This window comes from Mustela erminea, chromosome 8, assembly GCF_009829155.1.
Source record: "Mustela erminea isolate mMusErm1 chromosome 8, mMusErm1.Pri, whole genome shotgun sequence".
NCBI lineage: Eukaryota > Metazoa > Chordata > Mammalia > Carnivora > Mustelidae > Mustela > Mustela erminea.
The window spans coordinates 102,197,030-102,219,025 of NC_045621.1; the positions used below are offsets into that span (position 1 = coordinate 102,197,030).

The 21,996-nt window shown below is 48.6% G+C and overlaps 1 protein-coding gene and 1 long non-coding RNA gene across 2 annotated transcripts in view; one reads left to right on the top strand and one right to left on the bottom strand.

Annotated features, from left to right (window-relative positions):
• MARCO (macrophage receptor with collagenous structure) overlaps positions 1–21,996 on the top strand; it is a 37,574-nt gene that overhangs the window by 5,208 nt on the left and 10,370 nt on the right. The window contains exons 2-11 of the mRNA XM_032353853.1: positions 8,392–8,493; positions 9,369–9,578; positions 10,725–10,760; positions 15,504–15,548; positions 15,859–15,903; positions 16,212–16,310; positions 19,930–20,028; positions 20,125–20,160; positions 20,563–20,661; positions 20,754–20,816. Coding sequence (XP_032209744.1) covers positions 8,392–8,493; positions 9,369–9,578; positions 10,725–10,760; positions 15,504–15,548; positions 15,859–15,903; positions 16,212–16,310; positions 19,930–20,028; positions 20,125–20,160; positions 20,563–20,661; positions 20,754–20,816 — 834 coding nt within the window. The remainder of the gene's footprint in view (positions 1–8,391; positions 8,494–9,368; positions 9,579–10,724; positions 10,761–15,503; positions 15,549–15,858; positions 15,904–16,211; positions 16,311–19,929; positions 20,029–20,124; positions 20,161–20,562; positions 20,662–20,753; positions 20,817–21,996) is intronic.
• On the bottom strand, positions 9,576–12,285 carry LOC116596757. Its single transcript, XR_004288303.1, has 3 exons — positions 12,118–12,285; positions 10,398–10,527; positions 9,576–9,701 (listed from the first exon to the last, which is right to left on the bottom strand). It is a non-coding gene; the product is annotated as an uncharacterized LOC116596757 (long non-coding RNA).

The window sequence follows — 21,996 nt, forward strand, 5'->3', positions numbered from 1 at the left end:
AATCTTGACCTGAATTTCACTCATGTCAAGATTTGTTTATTTATTTATTATTTTGCTTATGGGTGTCCAGTTGCTCTAACACCATTTGCTGAAAACGCTATGTTTCCTCCATTAAATTACTTCTGTAACTGTCAAAAAAAAACAACACAACCCAGTTGGTGATAGCTGTGTAAGGACTATTTCTGTGTCCTTTATTCTGTTACATAACTCTGTATGTCTATCCCTCCTCCCATCCCACACTGTCTTGATCACTGTGGCTCTATTGTGAGCTTCAACAAGTCATTATTCGTCACATTCTATTCATCTTTTTCAGGATGACTTTAGCCATTCTGTGGCTTGTCCTTTTCCAGGTAAATTTTAGCATGAGCTTATCAATATCTACAGAAAACCTTGCAGGGATTTTGGCAGAGCTGTGTCATACCTCCAGATCAGTTTTGGAGAACTGACAGTTTTTAATCAATATTTTAATCAGTATTTTATAACTTTCAGCATACAGATCCTATATACATTTTGTTACCTTTATCCTGAAATATTTCATTTCCTTTGGAGTGACTGTGAATGCCATTATGTTTTAATGGTGATTTCCACTTATTTGTCAATAGTATATAACATGGGGCTGAATGAGAGAGTGAAAAGAGACATCCTTGCCTCGTTCCCAATCTTCAGACAAAATGATTCTGGATAATGTTAGCTTTAGATATTTCTTAGATGCTCCTTTTAAAAAAAAATTTTATTCATTTATTTATTCAAGAGTAAGAGAGTGAGCAAGTAGGAAGAGGAGTGAAGGAAGAGGGACAAGAAGACTCCACACTGAGCATGGTGCCCAACACGGGGCTTGATCCCAGGACCCTAGCCAAAATTAAAAGAGTTGGGCACTCAACTGACTGAGCCACCCAGGCACCCCCGATGCTCCTTTTTTTCTAAGTTAAGGAAATTCTCTTTTATTTCTAGTGTGCTGAGAGTTTTTATTATGAATTTATTATTTTTTATGAGAGTTAGAATTATGAATTTTAATTATGAGAGCTTTATTGTGAATTCGATTTTGTCAAGTGTTTTTTCTGCATCAGTTATATGGTTATGTGATTTTTTCTTCCTTAGCTCATTGATATGGTTGATCATATTGATCAATTTCTGGGTATCGAACCAGCTTGTATACCTAGAAATTCCACTTAGTAATGGTATATAGATTCTTTTTATACATTGCTTGATAAGGTTTACCAATATTTTGTTAAGGATTTTTGTGTCAAATTCCATGAAAGACACTGGTCTTCAGTTTTTTTCTTTTGCACTGTCTTTGGTTTTCATTTCAAGGTAATCCTGACCTCCTAAAATGAGTTAGAAAGTGTTCTCTACTCTTCCATAATCCATAAGAAAGTGGATAAAACAGCGTTACTTCTCCTAAAGGCTTGATAAAAGACTCCATTAAAATTATCTGGGCCTGGATATTTCTTTTATAGGAGGTTTTAAGTATACATTCAGTTTATTTAATAGATGTAGGTATTCATATTGTTTAATATTGGTTGAGTCTTGGTAGTTTGTTTGTAATTTTGGAGAAGTCGCTTCATTTCATCTAAGTTGTGAGCATGAAGTCAGTGATAGAATCTTATTTTCTTGGAAGGGTTGCAGGATCTGTGGAAATAGCACCCGTTTCGTTCCCGATATTGGTGATTTGTGTCTTTTTTTCTTTTTCTCTTCATCAGTTTTGCCAGAACTTTATCAATTTTATTCAAAGAATCAGCATTTTCCTCTACTGAGCTTCTCTTTTGTTTTCCTATTTTAAATCTCATTGATTTCTGCTTTGACCTCTATTTTTTTTTTAATTTTTATTTATTTTTTCTTGTTACTAAGGGTTTATTTTGCTCTTCTCTTCCAGTTCCTTGAGCTAGGAACCTAGTTTATCGGCTTGAGATCATTTCTGATTTGTAATGTGAGCCTCTAGGGCTGCTATAAATTTTCCTCCCAATACTACTTTAGCTGAATCAAATAATTGGTATGTTCTATTCTCACTTACAATCAGTCCTATTTTTAAAATTTTTTCTTTGAGACTTTATAGCCCATGTATTATTTAATTTTTGAAAAAAAAATTCCAAGTGTTTAGAGGTTTTCCTGCTGTCTGTCTGTTATTATTTTCTATTTTGATCCCATTGTCCGGAAACACACTCTATGCAACTTCAATTCATTTCCATTTTGTTGGGGTTTGTTTCATGACCCATGATATGGTCTGTCTTGGTGACTATCCTAAGTGCATGGAAAGAATGTTTATTCCACTGTTGTTGCATAGAGTAGTCTATAATTATTCATTAGATCCTTTTGGTTTATGGTGTTGTTCATTTCATCTATAGCTTTGCTGATTTCTGAGAGTGGGGTGTTAAAGGTCCCAATACAATTGTGGATATATTGATTTCTCCTTTCAGTTACATCAGTGTTTGCTGCATATAAATAGAAACTCTGTTGTTGATTTCTTGGATACAGCGGAGAGTGGAGTCATGCTTTTTAATCTACTTTTGCCACACTCTCTGCCTTCTAATTGGTGTATTTAAACCATTTACATTAAAGTAATTATTGATGTGTTAGGGCTTAAATCTGCCACATTATTATGCATTTTCTCTTTGTCCCTCTGTTTCCCATTACCAGCTTTTCTTTTCTTACTTTCCTATGGGTTACTTGAGCTTGTTTTAGAATTCGATTTTGATTTATTTATAGTTTTTGTTTGTTTGTTTGTTTGTTTAGTTCTTCATTTGAAATAGTTTTCTTACTTTTTTCCTGGGCATTACAATACACATGTATAATTTATTACAGTCTATCAACATCAACATTATACCACTTTGAGTCAAGTCTTGAAAACTAATTTCCACTTATGTCTTTTGAACCTTTCCATTTTTGAAATATAATTGTCTTAAACATTTCTTCTACATGCACTAGGCATCACTTAATTATTTTTGTTTCAACCATCAAATGTGATTTTAGGGTCACCAGGGTGGCTCAGTCAGTTAAACGTGTCTGCCTTTGGCTCAGGTCATGATGTCAGCATCCTGGGATGGAGCTCCCTGTAGAGCTCCCTGTTCGTGGGGAGTCTGCTTCTCCTTCTGCCCCCCCCACTGCTGTTTCTCTCTCTCTCTCTCTCTCTCTCCCTCTCTCACACACACACACACACACACACACACACACTCAAATAAATAAATAAAATATTTTTTAAAATGTGATTTTAAAAAATTATGAGAGGGATGGTCTAAACATATCTCCATATTTATCCATTCTTCATTCTTGTTCTTCTTTCCCTTTGGAAGTGCCATGCCTTCTGCTATTATCTTTTCCCTTCTGTTTGAAGAACTTCCTTTAGCTATCCTTTTTTTTTTTTTTTTGATATTTTATTTTTTTAAAGGTTTTATTTATTTATTTGATGGGGAGGGTGGGAAGAGCACAAACAAGAGTTGCTGCAGGCAGAGGGAGAGGGAGAAGCAGGGAGCCTGATGCAGCACTCAATCCCAGGACCCTGGGAACAAGACCTGAGTTGAAAGCAGATGCTTAACTGACTGAGCTTTGAACTTATGACCCTGAGAGCAAGAGTTTCATATCTTTGCCTGAGCCAGCCGGGTGCGCCTCTTCAGCCATTCTTCCAAGGTAGACCTACTAGCAAAAACTTTCGCTTAGTTTTCCTTCATCTGAGAATCTCTTTACTTCCCATTCATTGTTAAGGGGTATTTTCACTAGATACAGTTGATAATTCATTTCCTTGAGCACATGAAAAATGTCATGTCAATTCCAGTTTCAGATGAGAAATCTGCTGCAATTCAAAGTAGTATCTCTATAGGTAATGGGCTATTTTTCTCTTGGCTGCTTTCAAGATTTTTTCTTTTTCTTTTGATTTTTAATTTTCTTGGTATGTAGGGTTTTTTTCTTCAGATTTTTAACTCATATGTGTCTTGTTATTGATTGCTTGAATTTATCATGTTTGGGGTTTGCTCAAGTTCTTAAATTTGCAGGTTGGTGACTTTCACCAAATTTGAGAAGTTTTCAGCCACCATTCTTTCTTTAAATTTTTTTTTCAGCTTTACATCTTTCTGGGACTTTAAGGATATGAATATTATGTGGTTTGTTATTGATACATAGATCTCTGAGTCTCTGTTCTTTTTTTTTTTTTTTTTGTTAGTTGATTTTCTCTGTTTTTCAGACAGGGTCATTTCTATTGTTCTATCCTTTATTTCATTGATTCTCTCCCTTATCACTTTTATTTCATTACTGAGCCCATTTAGTGAGTTTTTTTTTAATTGGAACTTTTAAGTCCTATGATTTCCCTTTGGTTCTTCTTTATATTCTCTATTTCTTGGTAGATTAAAAAAATATTTTTGTTTCAAGAGTATTTGTAATTGTTCATTCAAGCATTTTTGTTATGCCTGCTTTAAAATCCTTATTGAATAATTCTGATACATGTGTCATCTCCATACTGACACTTGTTGATTATCTTTTCTTTTCGCTCTCTCTCTTTTTTTTTTTTTTTAAGGCTTATGTATTTATTTGAGAGAGACAGGGAATGCAGGGAACGGCAGAGGGAGAGGGAGAGAGAATCCTTAAGCAGACTCCCTGCTGAGCACAGAGCCTGATGCAGGGTTGAATTCCAGGACACTGATATCATGACCTGAACCAAAATTAAGAGCCAGCCGCTTAATTGACTGAGCCACCCAGGTGCCCTGTTCATTGTATTTCATCACTCAAGTTGTAATTTTCTCTGTCCTTGGTAGGATGAGTACTTTTCCATTGTATTGTGGACATTGTGTATGGTCTGTTAGGACACTCTAGATCCTGTTCAGATTTTCTATTTTAAATCATACTGTTTAGGTTTATCACATAAATTCTGGCCCACTTTTGTGGGCTGTGGTTCCAATAACAACTTAGTTTTCAGAGGGCTGACTATTCTATCCTGGTCTGCTTTGTTAACCGACACTACTGGTGTTCTTCCTTGCTCCCTGCTGGTGCTGCCTGCCAGGACAGAAGGTAGTTTTCCAGACTGCCCAGTGATCCTGGGTCAGGGGTGGGAGACATCGAGCCAACAGGGCAGCAACCACTTTGCCCAGTGGCAGGGGCAAGGAGAGGGGACTTCTGCCTGCACAAAACCACCTTCTGCCAGTGGGCAAGGGGTTGGGAGATGGCAGGCCTGGAGACCCTAGAGTTTGTATATAGACTGTTTTCTTCATTGAGATCATTTACGGAATCGAAATTGTATTTCCCTCTGGAGCCACATTTTCACTGTGTCTCAGACAATAGAGCTGTCATATTTTTGAAAACTGCTTTCCTAAAATCTTCACCTGGACAAACCCTAGTTTACTCCAGGGATGCTCATTCTTGTTTACTGGAAGCTTTATTCATTCTCTCATCTTGGATGACCCTTCCTCATTGGTGAAATCCACTTTGGAGAGTAGACGTTCCTTTGCAGTTTTTCGACACTTTTAGAAATCATTGTAGATGAGAAAAGCATTTGTCATTTGCCCACAGATCCAAAAGTCCCAGTTTCTAAGATACCTTGCCTCTACGTTATATGGGAGCTCTGACTTAATAAAGTATTCTAGGCTTTAGTGCACACCTCTGAACGATTCCCATCTGTACTACCATGTTTGTTTGTCCTCTCACTGTCTTCACTCAGACGCCTTCCATTTTTGTTACCATCTGGTTTGAGAATATCTATATTTTCCATGCTGGCCCTCACTGCCACCTCCAACTGCTGTAACACTTGTGCCTCTGGAAAGATAACACTATCTATCTATTCCCATCACTTCACGTTTAGTGCTGCCTATGACATCGTATTCCTCTTCCTCTGTCCATCTTCTGTGAAATACAAGCTTCCCTTGTTCATTACCCAACCTCGCCACAATTGTATGCTTGCCTAAGATCTGACATCACCTTCCCGATGCTTTTCCAACCCTTCCAAGCTGGCACTGTTGCCCTCTGCATGTGTTCAGGACCCAAACCCCTGCAGCCACTCATTCATCCTTTCATTTATCATCTTCCCAGCCCACGTTGTGTGGTAGATACCGTGTTGGCGCTGGAAGTCCACTCTAGAGGCCTCTGGAATACTGGGGGTGGAGGAGGGAAACTGAGACACAAAGAGACACAGGGCAGGATGATTGACGCCGTATTAAGTGGAAACACAGAGTGATGCGGGGCAGCAGAGCAGCATCCCACCTGACCCAGCGGAGTCAGAGACTGTATCCTGGAGAAGCTCCGCGCTGCTCAGTCATGCAGTGGGGAGGCAGGAGGGTTATGTAGTCAGAGAAGATACACGGCCTCGAGTGAGATGGGTGTAACAATGAGTGGTCTGGCCTGCCTGAGGGTCAGGGTCCACGTGAGGTGTGGTGTGGAAGTCCACACCACAAATTGGCAGGCAGCAAGTCTTCCTGTCTGTCCCAAGGACAGCGAACAGCCACGGGAACCACTGAAGGCAAGGAAGTGACTTGGCCAGGTTGTGTATTAGAGAGTTTACTTGGGTTGCTGTGTGGGCCCCAAATTGGGAGGCATGGTGTGACACTGAGCGTACCCAAGTGCCACTAACTAAAAAACCACCCAACCAAGAAGTCATTCCCCTCGCTGCTGCCAAAGCCATCTCGAGACCACCATGCATCGGGCGATGCTAAAGCAGGGGTTTCTGTTCTGCACGTGGCTGGAAGCAGTATCAGCAAAACGATGAAGGCTCCACAGACTGGAGGTTCATATGGATCTATGATGAGAGTCAACTGAAAACCCAACATCACCTACCACAAAGCAAAACATGTGTTCATGAGCCCCGACTCCCTCCCCTGGGATGTCCACAGATGACCTCTTTGACCTTCACACTTGCCCTTGGATCTCATTTCAACTGCATTTTTCCTAGGGTAATGGTTCGTATAGCCGAGTAAGGCGAACTCAGTCCTTGGGGTTAGATGGGCCCAGGGGCACATGCCTGTTGTGTTGCCCTAACTTTTCTGGACCCCAAGTCTGTAGGAGAGGATGTTCACACCTACCTGCCAGGATTGTCAGAAGCGTGATAGACCATATCAGACAACACCTGGCACGGAGGAGGTGCTCTGTCAATAAGAGTGCTGGGAAAAATAGGACCTTCTACTGTCTGGCTCCCTGCCTTTGGACGCCCTGAAATGGGAAGACAGCTGGTGTTGGAGAGGGTTGGTGTTGGAAACATGGTGGCCTCTTTTTTTTTTTTTTTAAGATTTTATTTATTTATTTGACACAGAGAGAGAGAGATCACAAGTAGGCAGAGAGGCAGGCAAAGAGAGAGGGGGAAGCAGGCTCCCTGCTGAGCAGAGAGCCTGATGTGGGATTCGACCCTGAGATCATGACCTGAGCCGAAGGCAGAGGCTTTAACCCACTGAGCCATCCAGGCGCCCCTATGTAGTGGTCTCTTTTGCAATGCCCCACACCGGAAACAGCTTGCCCATGGGGAAATGCCTGCATGAATTGTGGCCCTTGTCTTGAAGGACTATTAGGCAGCTATTAAAAGAAGAGTTAAATCTTTCTCTACAAAACAAAACAACAAACAAACCAGAGGAATGTCCATGGGAAATCATGCATTGCAGAAAAAAATGTGCCGTATTATATGTCATATGATACCATTTGTGTAAAAGCAAAAGAAAAAAAAAGTCTGTCCAGCAGTGTACGTATGGGTTTGTCAGTTTCCATGAGCAAGCAGGCTGAGAGCAAGGCCACACCCCAGAAAGCCAGCAAAACTTATGTCAGCAGGTTAGGATGCCAGGGAATTGAGGTCCTCCAAAGCCCCCGATTAAAAGATTATTAACCCTTGTAATGCTGTGTTGTCTGATAAATTATATAAGTATGTTTCATTTGTAGAATTAATGATATAAGGAAAAAAGGAAACGATCAATTAATTAGTATTATTATTAATGTATAATTAATGATCTAAGGAAAAAAGAAAACAAAAGCCCGCATCTGAGTTTTAGATCAGGGTCTCATCACCTAATTTCAACTTCTCCAAACCTCGCTTGGAGTTGATAAACTAGAGACAATCGTTCTCCTCCCAAAGTCGTGAAACTTAAGTCCATTCATTCATTCATTCACTTGATAAACATCTCTTGAGAGCCCTCTGTCGTCAGGCGCTGTGCTGGGGCATCGAGAGTGCACCTGGTTTCAGGACTGTACTTGCCACGTAATGGTAGGGGTGCGGGTGTTTGCCCAGCCCCACTGGTGAGGGACCAACCGTGGCTCTTCTCAGTTTGTGGGAGGAAGAGAGGACCAGGGGGAAGATTTCAGGGTAGTGGGACTTTGTGTCTTTATCCTCGACCTCCCGGGGAGCCATCTGCTCGCACAGAGAGGGGACTCCCACACAGGTTGGGACCTCCCAGTCTCTGCCTCCTATAGCAGCCTCCTTCTGCTGGTGTTGTGTTTCAGATTCAAACCCCAGGAAGAGAAGGGGGGTGAACTACTTCATGGTCATGGTGGCCATCTACCTCATTCTGCTCACCGCGGGTACTGGGCTGTTGGTGGTGAAAGGTAAAGAGGTCTGGTCCTGTCTGGTGCCTCCTGGGGTGATACAGGGCTCAGGTTGAGTGGAGAGCCCTGGGGCCACTGCTGCCCACCTGCTGAGAGGTGGTTCGTATTCCATGGGTAGCCAGGTAGTCACATGGTTGGGGGTTGGTGGGGGCAAGTGGACAGCAGAGTATGTGTATGACAGAGAGAGAGACATGGAGACAGATTGAAAGAGAGAGAGAGAGAGCCCATGCGAGCTTGTGCATGTCAGAGAAGTGAACAATACTTTAATTTCACATGGGTCCGCTGCATGTGTCTTTCATCAAGACTTCCCTGTGTCTCGCAGAAAGCGATGTTATTGATCAAAATGTTCATATTAACATGATTTTACTTGCAAAATGCAGCCTGGTCCAAATGTTAAGGTCACGAAACATTCCCATCTGCAGACACTGAGGTCACCCAAAAACATTGTGTGCCCAGCTGCTGTAAACATCCGTCACACATATATTCAGGCCATGTGTGATCACATCAGACCAGCATGTTGGTTGTCATACGTTCATGCCCAGAGCCTGCAGGAAGGTTGAAGATTGATCATGATGCTGTGGGTACATCCCTAGGCCATTCAAGAATATTCTATGAACAAAAAAAAAAAAAAAAAAAAAAAGAATATTCTATGAACAGGTAATGTCATGCCTCAGTGTGTAGTGCCCACATGCAGGATATAGAAAGACTCTGTGCTCACACTAGGTCCTTACAGAACATGAAATGCACATTCGGTATCCAGGACCCTCAGAAGTCATGCATATATAACACAAGAACGTCAGGGATGTGCTCAGATGCCTGGAGCTTTAATGAGGTCTCCCTAAAAGAAGGCTCTGGGGTGGGGACGGGGTGTCCAGTTTTGAATCTGCAGGAGCGGCTCCGGGTGCTGGAGACTCACTTCAATGGGACGCTGGCCGCCGAGGACCAGTCAATGTTCCAGTCAATGCCCCTCCCGTACCTCCCTGGGGGTACGCTGGGGTTGCAGGCCCTACAGGCCCAGATCACCCAGGTCCGCACCAGGCAAGAACACCTGCTACGGAAGGTGGACAACTTCACTCGGAGCCCAGGTTCGGCCCCTTCCCCTCTGCACCAGGACTCCTCAGGGGATGGAAAGGAGGGGCTGCGGGTTCATGGCAAGTGGATCCTTGGGTCCAAATCCCCTTCCCCGGCAAGGAGAGCATTCCAGAATCCTGGGGCACAAGGAAAGGAATGAAAGCCATATGGAGTAGCCATGAGATGGATCTAGAATGTTTGGGAGGATGGTAAAACACAGAGCCTGGGGCAAGTCCCAGGATCACTCCTATGCAATCGACTAATACTGGCCCCATGTCTAGAGAGAGATTAACAGCAGGCAACAAGTCCGGGCCACATAGGGACCTCAGAAGGACAGGGTGGCGGGCTTGCTGGGGAAGTGTGGCAGCTTGGAAGATAGGGCCCTTGGCAGGAGAAAATGGAACCCAAGGTGGAGATACTGGGGATCCCCCCCCTCGGTTTTCTCGGGACCCAAGACTGGCTGTGCCAGAACAGGGAGAACTGATTTGGGCCAAAGTAGCTCCTACGTGTGACCTCACTATTGCGAGGTGCTCCGGCCCCGATGTCTGGAGTGAGCTAGTGTTTAAAGGGTGATCCCATGACTGCTGTTCTGTGCCCACGGGAACATGTACTCAATGGGCACAGGGTCCCCGTGGGGGAATTCCCCAGAGGCTATGGTTTTCCCAGTGAGCACAGATGAAGGCCAAGCCAGGATGCAGGGACAGGAGACAGCTGTGACCGATGGGCAGCGCCCAGGCTCAGATGTTTAGATACTCAGATGCAGGGACCTTCACCCCCTCCCTTGAGATATGGCGGAGCTGGTTGTGATCAGCCCGAGGGGCCCCACTTTTAACCTGAGGCTCTTCTTGAAGGGGTTGGGCTCCCAAGTCTTCTGACGATATAGGATAAATCTGGAAGTCTCAACCTTCTTTCCCCACTTACGCAGCTCCCGGGGATCTACGGCTCCCTGGAGCAGACCACTAGCTGCAACGAAACATCTGGCTTTTTCCAAAGCTCAGTTCTGGAAAATACGCAGGTGTTTGGCTCCTGTTGGCCAAATCCCCCAACCACTTGAAACCCTTGCTGCTCAGCTGGAGGGCAGAGTCCCCCAACTTAGAGCTGGGTGCCCTGGGTCCATGCCCTCCCAGCCCAGACTACAGCCCTCTCTCCTCCCCTTGCAGAGCTGTTCCGGGTCAAAGGGGAACGAGGCGCTCCAGGTATGTTCATTTCCCCTCTGACTCCACCCGCTCACCAAGGCCTTCCCCCAGGGGCTCCTGGGCTTATGCCTTTCTGGACCCCTACCCCAGCTTACCTTCCACAGGCCCCCAAAGCTCCCCATAAACTCACTGGTCCTCCATTGGGTCGGCTCTCTGTTTCCTGACCATGCTGGGACTCCTGGCTTCTGGGCCTTTACCCTTTCCTCGCCTGAAGTGGGAAATGGCTTCCCCATCCTCCCCACCCCACCAAATCTAAGCTGCCTTCCAAGGCCAGCTCAAGGGCGTGGCCCTCAGGTTCCCTCTCCCCCAGCACTCCAGCTGCAGGCGCAGGGCTCCCCCTCAGTCTCCAGTAAGCACTATTTCCAGATACCTCTTACCCAACACTGAGCTTGTCCCCCCATCTGTCTGTGATCCTTTCCGGGGTGCACGGCTCATGCCTCCTAGAGCACATAACGGGAGGGGCAGCCTCTGGGAACTGAGTTCTAATCCTAGCCCAGCTGCTTCCTGGTTGTGTGACTTTGGACCAGTGATGTCACTTTTCTGGAGCCTCAGCGACTCAGCTGTGTAAAAACTAATGGAGATAATTTTGCTCACTTCCCAGGGTGGCTATAAGATGCACATGAACAGATGTGCAAAAAAATGTCCGATGAGAACAGGTGCTCTCTGAGGAAAACACCTGAGCCTTCACTGCTTTTTCTTTCTACCTGAACGCACACAGCTTTGGCTACGTGCATGCACATACATGTACACACACTCACCCCTACCGCGTTCTATCAGCGGAGTGGTTGGAATGTCACCTTGAAAAGAACTCTGCACGGCGTTCTTGGGATAGAACTCTTTGGCTTCATAATTATTCATGGATGGACCAGACATGCCACTGGCGAGGGAGAGTTTTCGAGGCAGCCTTGCACGATGACATGAGGGTCCCTTTGCATCACTGGCTCTCCTGGGGACAGACCTTGGCTCTCTCTGGAACCAGGTGCCTTGAGCAAGTCACTTAACACTTTTGAGCTCTGTGTCCCCCGCTGTAAGATGGAGATAATGATAGGACCTCCTGCGATTGAAGTGAGGATAAAATGATGAATGTAAAAATGTGTAGTCCAGTGCCCAGCTCAGAGTGAGTATTCAATCATGTCCTTGTTGTTCTGTGTTGTTATTTGCTTTATTTTGTGGGGAAGGTTAAAGGAGCTAATGCTTGGGGAACTCCAGCCGGATGGATGTTGGCTCCTTCCCTCCAAGGAGAGGCTGACACCTCTTCTCAACCCAGTGTTTTGTCTGTTGTTTGTGCTTGCTAATTTCAGTTACCATATAGAGCAATATTGGCTTCAGGAGTGGAAGTCAGTGATTCATCACTTACCTACAACACCCAGGGCTCATCACAGCAAGTGCCCTCTTTTAGTATCCATCACCCACCTAGCTAACGTTGAAAGTCTGCTCTAGCCCCTGCCCCAGGCCCAGTGTTCCAGGACCAGACATAGAGCTCAGCTCACCTCCAGGCAGGGAGCAGCCTCCCTTTGGTCCCTCTGTCTCTGTCTCTCTGGCTCTTTCTCTGTGTGAATGTACACATGGCCCCTGATGCAGAGCAGCTCCAGTTATGACTTTTTGACTTCACAATGGTGAGAAAGTGATCGCATTCAGCAGATAGTGTACTTCAAATTTTGAATTTGTTTTTAGTTGTTTTTTTTTTTTAAGGATTTTATTTATTTATTGGTCAGAGAGAGAGAGCACAAGCAGGGAGAGCAGCAGGCAGAGGGAGAGGGAGAAGCAGGCTCCACTGAGCAGGGAGGCCAGTGTGGAACTTGATCCCAGGACCCTGGGATCATGACCTGAGCCGAAGGCAGACGCTTAACCCACTGAGCCACCCAGGCATCCTCAAATTTTGAATATAGATCTTCTCCCAGGCTAGGGACATGGTGGGGGGTGGGGCATGCTCTCTTATGATCCCGAGCGGGACAGCTCCCCTTCAGCCAGGCACTCCCAAGAGCAAACAACTGATCCGCTGACAACCACTCTGTCCCCAGACAGCCACACTGCTCTCACTGTCAGTACAGGAGTCAATAAGTTACAGGACAGAGGCAACTCCATATTATAAAACAGGCTTTGCATTAGATGATTTTGCACAGCTGTGGGCTGATGTCGGTGTTCTGAGCATCTTTAAGGGAGGCGAAGCTGAGCTGTGATGTGTGGTTGATTAGGTGTACTAAATGCATTTTTCACTTAAAATATTTTCAATTTCTCTTCTGTTTATTGAGATGTAGCCCCACTGTAAGTTGAAGAAGACCTGTATGTGTGCGGGTGTGTGTGTGTGTGTGTGTGTGTGTGTTTGTAATCTCCAGTTTCGTCTCTCTGTCTCTCCAGTCACGGTAGTCTCTGACTACCTCTTTGTCTCTGTCTCTGTCTGTCTCTCTCTTCTGAAGCCCAGAAAACAGAGGCAGGAAACTGATTCCAGCAGCTGGGGTTCAGGCACAACCCCAACCCCTTCCCAGCTTCCCCCACCACCCTGGGCCACCCAGGGGAGGCCCACCATCTCTCTCCCTTCCCCCAAGGCCTGCCTTGCCTGGTCAGGCTCCCGGAAAGGCACGTTTTCCTGCACCAGCCTCTGGAGACCAATAGGTGGGTCCCAGAGGATGGCTGGGTGCAGGGCCCAGAGGTGATGGGTTTGGCCCCAAAGCAGCCTGCCTTGAAACTGCCCTCTGGCCCAGGCTTCCAAAACAGTGCTGGTAGGGGCAGGGGATCCTGCACCTAAGTCAAGTTTGGGAAACGGTGATGTGGAACCCACCCACACCTCTCTGCCCCTCCCCGCTGTGTTCCAGACTTCTCAACAGACATTTACAAACAGCCACTCAAGGCTGACACCTCCACAGGCACTGGGAATGCAGACAGAAAAAGACAGAATCCCTGCCCTCAGGGAAGCATTATTCGGTTCCAGCCCTGGCTTTTGCTCTGAGAGACTGGGGCAGCCCCCTAGGTAAGGAGAGTATGAGGGGACTTAACCCCCTCAGGGGCCACAGAAGGTTCCCAGAGAGAACTTTCAGCCTTGACCTGAGTGTGAGTGGAAGGTGCCGGGAAATACAGATGCTAGGCAGAGACTCACACATGCAAAGGCCCTGGGGTATGAGGTAGAAAGGAGGATTTGGTGAGCAAAGAAAAGAAAAGAAATAAGACCTAGTGCTGAAGTGCAAGAATGAGAGGAGCAGAGGTGGGAGACAGGCTGGGAGCTGGGTCAGGAGGTGGGGTCAGGAGGTGGGGTGAAGGCAGTGGTCCTAGCTACATGCAAGGCACATTCACCTATGTTTTGTGGACCCCGCACACTAACCCCATGTGGCTGCTGCTATTACCCACATTTCACAGATGAGGAAACAGGCCCCAGGGCCCCCGGGATGTTGACTTGCTCAAGCTAACTCAGGCGAGGCTGAGGAGCAGAATCAGACCCTGGAGGGAGTAGAAGTCTCCTCCCTGTCAGTGGGGCCTGCTGTCAAACCCTGAACTGATTTTCAACTGCCCTTTCCTAGGGCTTGTCTGAGAGGAACTCTAGCCCTCCATGCTGCTTCCATCCCTCATGCACACAGGATGGATACAGCCTTATGGACTCCACAAATTGGACTGAGGTCCTACTCCGAAATAGAAAGCATGTCAAGGGCTTTGTCATCGTGGTGTCCTGACATGGGTAAAAGGCTTTGCCCCTGAGAGACCTGGAACCAGCCAGCCTCTCTCCAAATCTCTCTCTCTCTCTCAGGCAAAGCCATGCCTATCAGAAAATTGTTCTCCTCTGTGGGGATGTGGATACCCACTATGGTCTGAGTGTATCTCCTCCAAATGCCTGTGTTGAAAACCTGACCCCTGAGCTGACTGTATTAGGAGGTGGGGCCTTTGAGAGGTGATTTGGTGCTAAGAGCAGGGCCCTCTTGAATAGGATTTGTACCCTTATAAAAGACACCCCAATGATCCCTCACCAACCCCCTCCACCAAGTGAGGACACAGCAAGAAGTCAGAAGAAGCTGACCACACTAGCAACAGAATGTTGGACTTCCAGCCTCTAGAACTGTGAGCAATGCATTTTTGTTGTTTATAGGCCTCCTGCCCTGAGGCTTATAGCCACCGGAACGGATTAAGACAGGACAAGGAACCCTCCTGGGTTGTTGTGAGTCTTGAACCTGCAAAGCAGCCCTTGGAAAGGGAGAGAACCATATGTGAGTGACAGTAAAAATAGGTGGCCTGAGTCCAGAGCCTGCGGCCAGGACCGCCCTGCAGAGCTAGTATATTAAGCCCATTTTACTGATGAGGAAACTGAGGCTCAAAAGGAAGAAGTAACTTGAACCACGTCACCCAGCTGAAGGGGCGGTGCTGCTCCTTGAACCCGCACCACTGCGGTTCACCTGTTAGGCCCTGAGCTTCTTGAAGGAAAAAGCTCTGCCTTCTCTTCCTTTCCTTCTTCCGCACAGTTTGGCTTGTTCTTGGATCTCACTGGCAGTGTGTTGGATAAATAGTGGTGTGATAAGTGGCTTTGTCACCCCACCTTGTGAGCTGGCTCCTGGGTCTCTGCTCCTGTGCTTCAAGTCTCCCAGGTCAAAAGGGGCCCCGGGCAGGCTTGGCATCACATCCCACTTCTGCCAAGACCGCTGACTGAGGCCAAGGGGCCAACGGGCCAAGGCAAGCCATGGATGCTGGCCTCTGGCTACAGGCCCTATAATCCTTTTCCTCCTCTTTGTCCAAGCTTTGTTCTGAATCCCTTTTCCTTTCCAGGTCCTCCAGGACTCCAAGGCCCGCCTGGAATCAAGGGAGAGGCAGGTGGGTAGGGGTGGGTGTGTGCACGAGCCGAGGGTTGGGAAGCAGGAGCGTCGGCTCATTCATACCTCTATGCCTAAGAAACTCGGCCTCTTATTTCCTCTCTCTCTCTCTCTCTCTCTCTCTTTTTCTTCTTGTTCTGAAGAGTGAAATTGTGTCACTGGTGTGTGTGTGGCAAAGTTGAGGGGAGCGGATGAGACAGAGAGGCCCTTCACCTCGAGCTGGGCATCTATCTTGTTCTTCTGAGGCGTTCTAGAACATCAGCTGACTGAGGAGCCAAGAGCCCTGTGACTAGTTCTTTCCTTCTTCGCAGGCCTCCAAGGACCCAACGGTGCTCCAGGGAAACAAGGAGCCCCTGGTAATGTGTGCTTCCTCTGCTTGGGTGCAGCAACGCCTTGGTCGAGAGGCTGAGCCAGCACCCCCCAACCTTCTCCCCACAGCTATCCCCCAACGGCCATCCCCTACCCCCGCTGCCTCAGAGGGGCATTGCCCTCCCCCAGTCCTCTGCTCTGGAGTCTTATTGTGCCTCATCGACACACCCAAGAGATGACCTCACCTCCCCCAGACTTCCTCTTCTCCTGGAACGCCCCCTGCCCCGTTGCCTAGGAGTCCCTCCCAGGAGGATGGTGGGAGTCCACCTCATTGGCCATTCTCTGCCCACCCCAGGAGAGCAGGGAGAGAAGGGCAGCAAAGGCGATGGGGGTCTCGTTGGCCCGAAAGGGGAACCTGGAGCCAAGGGAGACAAAGGAGACCTGGGTCTTCCAGGTAAGGGTCCAGTGGGAGTGTTGGTGCTTGTGTGTGTTGGGGGTGGGGGGTGGCTCAGGGCTGGGCCCCGATCCTGCAGAAGTGTAGTCTGTTCTGTCCCACTGAGAACAAAGCAGACAAAGCTGGGCTCGGCCTACCAGTCTCATGGGAGCACACATGAGGTCCCTTCTGTCCAGGTGAGCAGAGGCCAGGAATGTGAAAGCTGAGAGCAGGGGGGTGGGGAGCAAGGAGACACAGTCTCATGCCAGGCATAACGAAGGATGAGTGGGGACACAGGCCATGCTGGGAGCTCGGAGGAGAGGAAGGCGAGGGACAGCAGTGGGACTTGAGGAGGGCACAAGGGAGGAGGGGAGACTGGCTGGCAAGGAGGGGAAAGGGATTGACTCCAGAAGGAGGTGCTACCTCAGAACTTTTTAGGGCACTTGTTCCAAGTCCAAGAGTCTTGTGATTTTGACCCTGACAGCCTAGCAGGCGCTCTTTGAGAAGCACGGCCCCAGGGGCTCTGGCCATGATCGAGCACCTCCATGTCCCTTGCCCCTTGGCCTCTTGAGGCCTCTTTGGGGGGGGGTTCTGGGGTATCGCATCATAGGGAGAATGAGAGCTGTGCAGCTAGTGAGCTTGTTATCATTATTTTTTTTTTTTGAAGATTTATTTATTTTAGAGAGCGAGCAAGCATGGCGGGGGTAGGGGCAGAGGGAAAGGGAGAGAGAGAAAATCCCAAACAGACTCCATACTGCGCACACAGAGCGGGAGGCGGAGCTTGATCCCACGACCTTGAGATTCTGACCTGAGCAGAAACCAAAAGTTGGATGCTCCACCAGCTGCGGCACACTGGCGCCCCAGTTAATGGGCTGGGACCGCAACCATGCTCTGCACCTGTTCACATGCCTTGCTAGGCACATTTTTAACCAGCTGAGATTTAGTTTCTTCATTTCAGAAAAGAATGGCCATTAAAGTCATCATAATTAAATTATGCATATCTTGTAGGACAGTTAGGGGGGCTAGAGATCATGTTTTCAAACCATCTGCCATATGGTTCAACACTAAATGAATGATAGCTGTTAGCCTTTGTGATCCTTTAAGGTAGAAAAGGGAAGGACTTCAGTTCTAAGATCAGACACATGGGGGTCCTAATACAGCTCACTAGCTGGGTCACCTGGGGTAAATGACTCAACCTCTCTGACCCTCAATTTACTCACCCGTAAAAGGGGGATAATAAGAGCAACTTCTAATAAGGATTAGTTACAACAGGAGTATAAGCCATTAGATGTGTGGCACTATACCTGCAAATAGGATATTTACATTGTAAGAGACTGGGGTGCTTGTCTTCAGGAAGGGGGCCCTTACTGGGATGTGTCAGCCATGCTCAAACATTAGAAAGGCACTTGTGGAAGAGAAAACAGACTCCCTCTGGGTGCCCATCAATAGAATGAGGAGCGATGATCAAGGATTTCAGGAGAGCCAATTGTGCTGAAGTAAGGAAGTAGGAAGGCATTAGAACTTAGGTATGAACCCCAGGTATGAACCGGGCACGCATGCGCGGTTCTCAGCGGGGGCAGCCACGGAGGCGGGGCAGGGGCAGGGACAGGTGCGGCGCCGCAGAATTCTTCTGCTCAGGACTGAGCCAAACCTTTGCACCAAGCAGTTGGTTAGACCGAGACCGTTGACCACTGAGGATGCTTCCAAAGGCGGCCCTCTGCAGTGCTCTCTGCAGCAGGGAAGGAGGCCCCCGGCTTTCTCAAGCTGGCCCTCCCCTCCCACCCCAGGATGGGGTGTGACAAGCCGGCGCTTTGCCCGTAGAGCCTACGCCCTCGTGTTTCTCGTCCCACATCGCCCACGGCCACAGGCCTGCGGCGACTCCGCAGCAGGGCACGAAGCCCGCACTCGGAGGCGGACTCGGGACTGGAAACGCTGTGGCCAGGCCTGCGAGGGGAACCGCAGTAGTTTTTAACCCTCCTCTTCCCAAATTTCGTCTCCCAAGATCACAAGATCTCTTTCACCCACTGGTCCCCTATCTCCATTCCGCAGAGGGGACGCGCGAACCAAGAGGGCCCTGCTTTGGTGGTACTGAGGCTTGGTGCTCTTTGTCACAGTGGATGGGTAATGCCCCTAGTGGAGATCCAGGGGACGCTCACTTTTTTTGCCTCACTTCACCTTTAGCTGTGATGGGAAGGTTCACACATCGGGCACAGCGGGGTTCCTCCGTGGGTGGGTGCCAGGCTCTGGTCGTTTCACCAGGAACACCGGGAGAGTCAGGGCTGTCCCCTTTGATGGAGACATAGCGGGCCCAGCCACACACAGCCACACACAGACCCCGGCCCAGACCACGCTCCAAAATCCTTGTACAGCCAAGCCATTTCTATCATGTGATGGTTTGGGCTGGCCAGAGCAATCGGGCACCAACCAATTCCTCCAGGGAAGTAATTCCTAGTTCCTTCTAACAAATCCCATTTGTGCCTTCTGCCAAAGAGGACACCCTCAATGCCCAAGAACTGCCTTCCTTGGGACTTGCCCCTGAGGCTATAAGAGATCTCAGCTGTAACCAAGTTCTCTCTGGTTCTTTTGTTTCCCATGAAGGAATAATCATCCTTCAAGTATCTAAACAAGAAAGAATCTACTTCCTAAGCCTTACCCCTAAGATCACCCCCAGCTTTGATCCAGAAAGCTTTGCATGACCCATGGTTCTTTCCCTCTGCTTCAGGACTTTCTGTTTCCTTTCCTGATTCACTGGAGAGAAGGCTGGTATCCCTTTGAGTCCTCCCCCTCCCTATCAAGAAAGTAAGGAAATGGAGCCTTTTAACCGAATTGCACAGTGCTGAGCGGTCCCAGGGCAGAGCGAGCTGCTCTGGGTAGGGCTTCGACTGGCTCCCGGAACAGCAGGTCACTGCTGGGTTACTGCTGAGCAGACCCAGCCTGGCATGGTTAGGAGGGGCGTACAGCTGGCTCCAAAACCAAACTCGTGGACTGGGAAGGGGTTGCCAGGCCCTGCTCTGCCAGAAGCCTCCCTCGATTGATATGCACCCAGCAGTGGCAGAAAGGAGGAGGGAGCAGTGGACGACCGAGGAGAGGACAGGCTGGGACGAGCCTTGAATGCAGATGACAAGTGGAAAATTTGAAACCTCGGGAACCAAGAGAGGCTGTGACTGAAGCCCTGGCAGGAATTCCAGCTGCCGCAATGTTCTTCTCCCCACCCGTACCTTTGAATCTCTATTCTCAGCATTTGGGATCAACTTTCTGGAATATTCAGATTTCGGTTTGGGAGGCTTGAAAAGTAATTATCCAAAATGCAGACACGAAAATGAGCACTGGTTAAGCCTGGACTGTGGTCCCTCCCAAGGGGACCAGCGTGCTGCCCAGGGTCCTGAGAGCCTGGCTTCCCTGGCCCACCCATCACTCAGGCCAGTTGACCTTGGCCGTTTTTCACAAGTTCATGTCTTGTGAGGCAAGGGGCAAGGTGGTGTGCTTCTAGAGGGCAGCTATTGTATCTTCCACTTCTGACACCAGGTAGCAGGAGCTCAAAGAGTTTGCGTTTGTAATTTGGGTGGGACAAGTGTCCGTGAGATCTGCTGGCTGGGTTTGCCCTCCTCCTGTGCCTGACCACGACTCCTTGATTTTTCAGGAAGCAAGGGGGACATGGGCATGAAAGGAGACACAGGGGTTATGGGTCCCCCCGGAGCCCAGGGGACTAAAGGTGACTCAGGGAAGCCAGGCACCCCAGGTAAGAGGCTGTCCATCAGACTACAGCTATTCCTTTTCTGCCTGGTGGACTGAGCTATAAGGGCACAAAATCCCTAAAAGTCCCTCTTCCTTTCAGGTGCAGCTGGATTTCCTGGAATAAAAGGAGATCAAGGTAAGAACTCTGGGAATCCAGGTATCATTCGAGCTGCCACTGTCCCTGGGCAAAGCCAAGTCCAGGACATGACTGCACTATCTTTATCTCATTGTTGTGTTAACCCAGAGCACCCGGAGTCACTTAAAACTCAGCTCTGCCTGAAAGGAACCGGCTTGATTGGCGGGTCCCTAACCCCAGACCCTGCAGAGTGATGGCCGGATGAACAAATTCCTCAGGCTCTAACTTTTCTCCTGCAGAGTAGGCCTGTCCGCAGCCTCTAAAGGGAGCTGATTAAAGCTGCCCAGGGAACATACAAGGTGGTAGGACATACATGTGTCACTGCTGAGAAGAGAGGTGTGTTGAGGGGTGGCAACGAGGCTCTCTGGCGACCACACCCAACCTTGCCCTTGTCGCTTGCAGGACAACCTGGAGTGAAGGGTCCTCCCGGCTCTCCGGGCGCGGCAGGATCCCCAGGGCCCAAGGGGGAGCCTGGCACTGCTGGCTCCCCTGGACTAGCAGGTGAGGTCCTCGGCACTGCGGTGGGTATAGGGAGTGATGTCTGAAGACCCACGGAGCTCAGCCCTCATGCCATCTGGGCATCTGTTGTACAGGGCCACCAGGGACACCCGGGAGTCCTGGAGCCAACGGCATGAAAGGAAGCAAGGGAGACCCAGGTAACAGAGGGTGTGGTTGGGGGCGGGCGGGGTGCTGGGTGTCGGGGTGGGCAGGGAGGAGGACCCCCTCCCAGTGAGCCCACCAGAAGGAGGGAGATGGCCTTCAGCACTCAGGCCCCAGAGGACACTTTCCTCTCTCAGGGCCCTTTGAGCTCAAAGCCCTAGGGCTGTCCTCTCTCTGCCCAGGGCCCCTGAAAGGCCCCAAAGCCATGACCGAACCTCCTCCATTAAAGAGAAGGGCAGCTGACCCACGCTGTCTCCTGGACTGCCTTCTAGCCCTGGACATAGTTTCCATTCTCTCCAGCTAACCTATAACGGGGCCCCCAGGGTCAGGGCTCTGGATTTCGGTGGGGGGGGGTCAAGATCAAGAAACCCCTTCTTGCACATTCTCCCAAAGGGCCTCAGGCTGGGGGGAGTGACCCACAGTAACCAAGAGCACAGTGACCACTATATAAACCTTCCTGTCAACTTAGTCTACATTATAAACCATTGTGCCAACTTAGTATAGGTTATAAACCAGTCAACCAATGTGGCCTACTTTATTAAACTTCCACACCAATTTTGTCTAGTCACTAAGTCAGTCTGGGCAATGGTCTAAAAACTCTGGGCCACTTTTGGGGGGCACTGGTGCACCATGGTGTGTAACACCTGCTTCCTGACCTCACGCACACAGGTTGGTGCCTGAGACAGGCAGACAGACTGTTGCCAGACTGTGCCAGGTGCATTCTGTCATGACCGTTTGCATGGAGAAGTGCTGAATGCCCCTTAGAAAGCCAAGTGCAGCCTGGAGGCATTGTAACAGTGCAAGGTCAAGAGAGCAGGCTGGGCAGTGGCTTCGGGTGGCCGTGGACAGTCTGTTGCAGGCCGTTCTCATGCTGTGTCGCAGGTCTGTGTCTCATGCCGCAGGTCGTGCTGTGTTAGCCTGACGCCCTCATGCAGAGCCATGTGCAGACCCACATGAGGGGCAGGTGTTCTTAGGGCTCATTGATCAAGTAGTTGACTAGTAGATGGATCGATTCCTTAAACAAATGTGACTTAACTCAGCTAAATGCTTCAGTTTCATCATGTCACTTCTCTGGTAGGGGTGGTGAAAGGCAGAGCAGCACATGAGTGATGTAAGAGCTTGAGCTGAGTCTTGTGGAAGGAGTGGAGGCTGGCCATGGGGAGGAAGGGAAAGGAA